This window comes from Mandrillus leucophaeus, unplaced genomic scaffold, assembly GCF_000951045.1.
Source record: "Mandrillus leucophaeus isolate KB7577 unplaced genomic scaffold, Mleu.le_1.0 Scaffold120, whole genome shotgun sequence".
Lineage (NCBI taxonomy): Eukaryota > Metazoa > Chordata > Mammalia > Primates > Cercopithecidae > Mandrillus > Mandrillus leucophaeus.
In genome coordinates, this window is record NW_012100321.1 from 89513 (window position 1) to 92156 (window position 2644).

The 2644-nt window shown below is 49.0% G+C and overlaps 1 protein-coding gene across 5 annotated transcripts in view; it reads left to right on the plus strand.

Moving 5' to 3' along the window:
* HIF3A (hypoxia inducible factor 3, alpha subunit) overlaps nt 1-2644 on the plus strand; it is a 54676-nt gene that overhangs the window by 43196 nt on the left and 8836 nt on the right. For 4 of the 5 annotated variants that reach the window (XM_011969424.1, XM_011969448.1, XM_011969432.1 and 1 more), the window contains one exon: nt 2253-2334. In XM_011969424.1, coding sequence (XP_011824814.1) covers nt 2253-2334 — 82 coding nt within the window. The remainder of the gene's footprint in view (nt 1-2252; nt 2335-2644) is intronic. The other variant, XM_011969458.1, reaches the window with a different exon arrangement.

The window sequence follows — 2644 nt, forward strand, 5'->3', positions numbered from 1 at the left end:
TGTCCCTCCTCCAGTCTCTCCTCAACTATTCATTCTGCACAATGGCAACCACAATACCCTTTTTAAAAGCCGGGACCAGGTACAGTGGTTCCTGCCTGTAATCCCAGCACTTTGGGAAGCCAAGGCAGGAGGATCACTTGAGCCCAGGAGTTCGAGACCAGCCTGGGCAACATAGTGAGATGCCGTCTCTACAAAAAAAAAAAAAATTAAAAAGTTAACCGGGTGTGGTGGCATGTGCCTGTAGTCCCCACTACTCAGGAGGCTGCGGTGAAAGGATCACCTGAGCCTGGGAGGTCAAGGCTGTAGTGAGCCATGATTGTGCCACTGCACTCCAGCCTGGATGACAGCACAAGACCCTGTCTCAAAAAAATAAAAATAAAAAAGCCAGCCTGGACTATGTCACTTCTGCAAGGCCTCCCTCTAGGAACTTTCATGGCTCCCTAGTGCTTCCAGCAGTGCGTTGGTTCTTCACTCTGCAAAGGGTTGTTTGAATATGAGATGTGGTTGATAATATAACAGTTTACAGGCCAGACGCAATGCCTCACGCCTGTAATTCCAGCACTTTGGGAGGATGCGGCAGGAGAATCACTTGAGGTCTGGAGTTCAAGACCAGCCTGGCCAACATGGTGAAACCCTGTCTCTATTAAAAATACAAACATTAGCCGGATGTGGTGGTGCACACCTGTAGGCCCAGCTACTGGGGAGACTAAGGCACAATAATTGCTCACCCGGGAGGTGAGCCGAGATTGTGCCATTGCACTCCTGCCTAGAGGACAGGGTGAAACTCTGTCTCAGAAAAAAAAAAAAAAAAAAGTCCCTCTCTATGTATAACAGCTTACACTTATTAAGTGCCTACCATGTGCCAGACACTGACTGCTCTAAATCCCTTGCATGATTAACTTATTTAATCCCCACAACTACTATTGAAATATTCTTGTTACTGTTATACACACACAGAAGAGGTTAAACAACTGTATCAGAGTCTGCACAGGAAAGGTAGCACACTCAGATGGAGTGTTGAGGAGAATTTAATAACGGGACTGTTGAAAAAGGTGTTAACATAGCGTAGGGAAATCAGCAAGGCTGGTGCAGCACCCTGGGGCACAGCATTGGGAGTGGGCACCAGCCCTGGCCTGAAGGTGCAGGGTGGGGTGGTCACCAGATCCTGCAGCGAGTGGAGTCCAGCTAATGAGGGCTGAAACCTTCCAGGGAGGGACACCGCCAACTCACAGGGAAGAATGAATACCCCACCTGCTGGTGTCTCCCGTGAGCTAACCAACAGGATCACGCAGAGCAAAGTTGCACGCTGTTACGGTCCCTGTGCACAGATCCTCGGGAGAAGGAAGAAGGAGAAGGGAGAATGAGGCTCTGGAGGAACACAAGTAGGATGACTGAACAGGAACTGACTCAAAGTCACACCACGGATGGGTGGCCACTGGACCCTAGTAGCCCTTAATCACTGCGCCATCTTGTCTTTGGATATATATATTTTTTCCTTCCTTCCTTTCTCTTTTTCCTTTCCTTTCCTTTCCTTTCTTTCCTTTATTTTCTTTCTTTTTTGAGATGGAGTCCACTCTGTCACCCAGGCTGGAGTGCAGGTCGCAGGAGATCGAGGGTAGCTGGGATTACAGACACGCGCCACCACACGCTGCTAATTTTTGTATTTTTAGTAGAGATGCCCATCTCAGCCTCCCAAAGTGCTGGGATTACAAGCATGAGCCACCGTGCTCAGCTTCTTTCATTTTTTAAAATTTTTTGTAGAGCTAGGGTCTCGTTATGTTGCCCAGGCTGATCTCAAACTCCTGACCTCAAGTGGTCCTCCTACCTTGGCCTCCCAAAGCACTAGAGTTACAGGCATGAGCCCCTGTGCTTGGCCTTATTTTTATTTTATTTTATTTTTATTATTTTTTTAGAGATAGGGTCTCTGTCGCCCATACTGGAATGCAGTGACACGATCATAGCTCACTGCAACCTCAAACTCCTGGTCTCAAGGGATCCTCTCACTTCAGCCTCCTAAGTAACTAGGGCTACAGGCACTTGCCACCACACCCAGCTAATTTTTAAATTTTTGTAGAGATGATATCTCACTATCTTGCCCAGGCTGGTCTCAAACTTTCAGACTTAAGTGATCCTCCCAATCCTCCCACCTCAGCCTCCCAAAGTGCTATGATTACAGCCACCGAGCCCGGCCGTTCCTGGGATACTAACGATGATGATGATAATGGTGGTGGCTTTGTCTCTCTCTCCCACAGAGTTTCCTTCTGACAGGAGGACCAGCCCCAGGGAGGCTGCAGGACCCCAGCACCCACCTCCTGGACCTGAATGAGCCCCTGGGTGAGTAGCAACCTGGGTATCCAGAGTCCCAGGGCACCCTCTCCCCTGGGAGGTGTGAGAGGGATGGAGCCATTCCAAAGGTGCTGGGGGACTGTCAGTGCTTGGAGATGACCTTGATGGAAATGGCAGCTCCTGTCTCTTCTGTCTTCTCATGGGCACTGCGGAGGAGAGAGGAAGAGAGACCCTAAGGGAGGCAGGGGCTCTCCAAAACTGCCCTTTGGGGTGGAAGCCCGAGCCTAGGTCTCTGGAGCCTGCACGCCTATGATCACACTTTATTTATTTATTTATTTATTTATTTATTTATTTATTT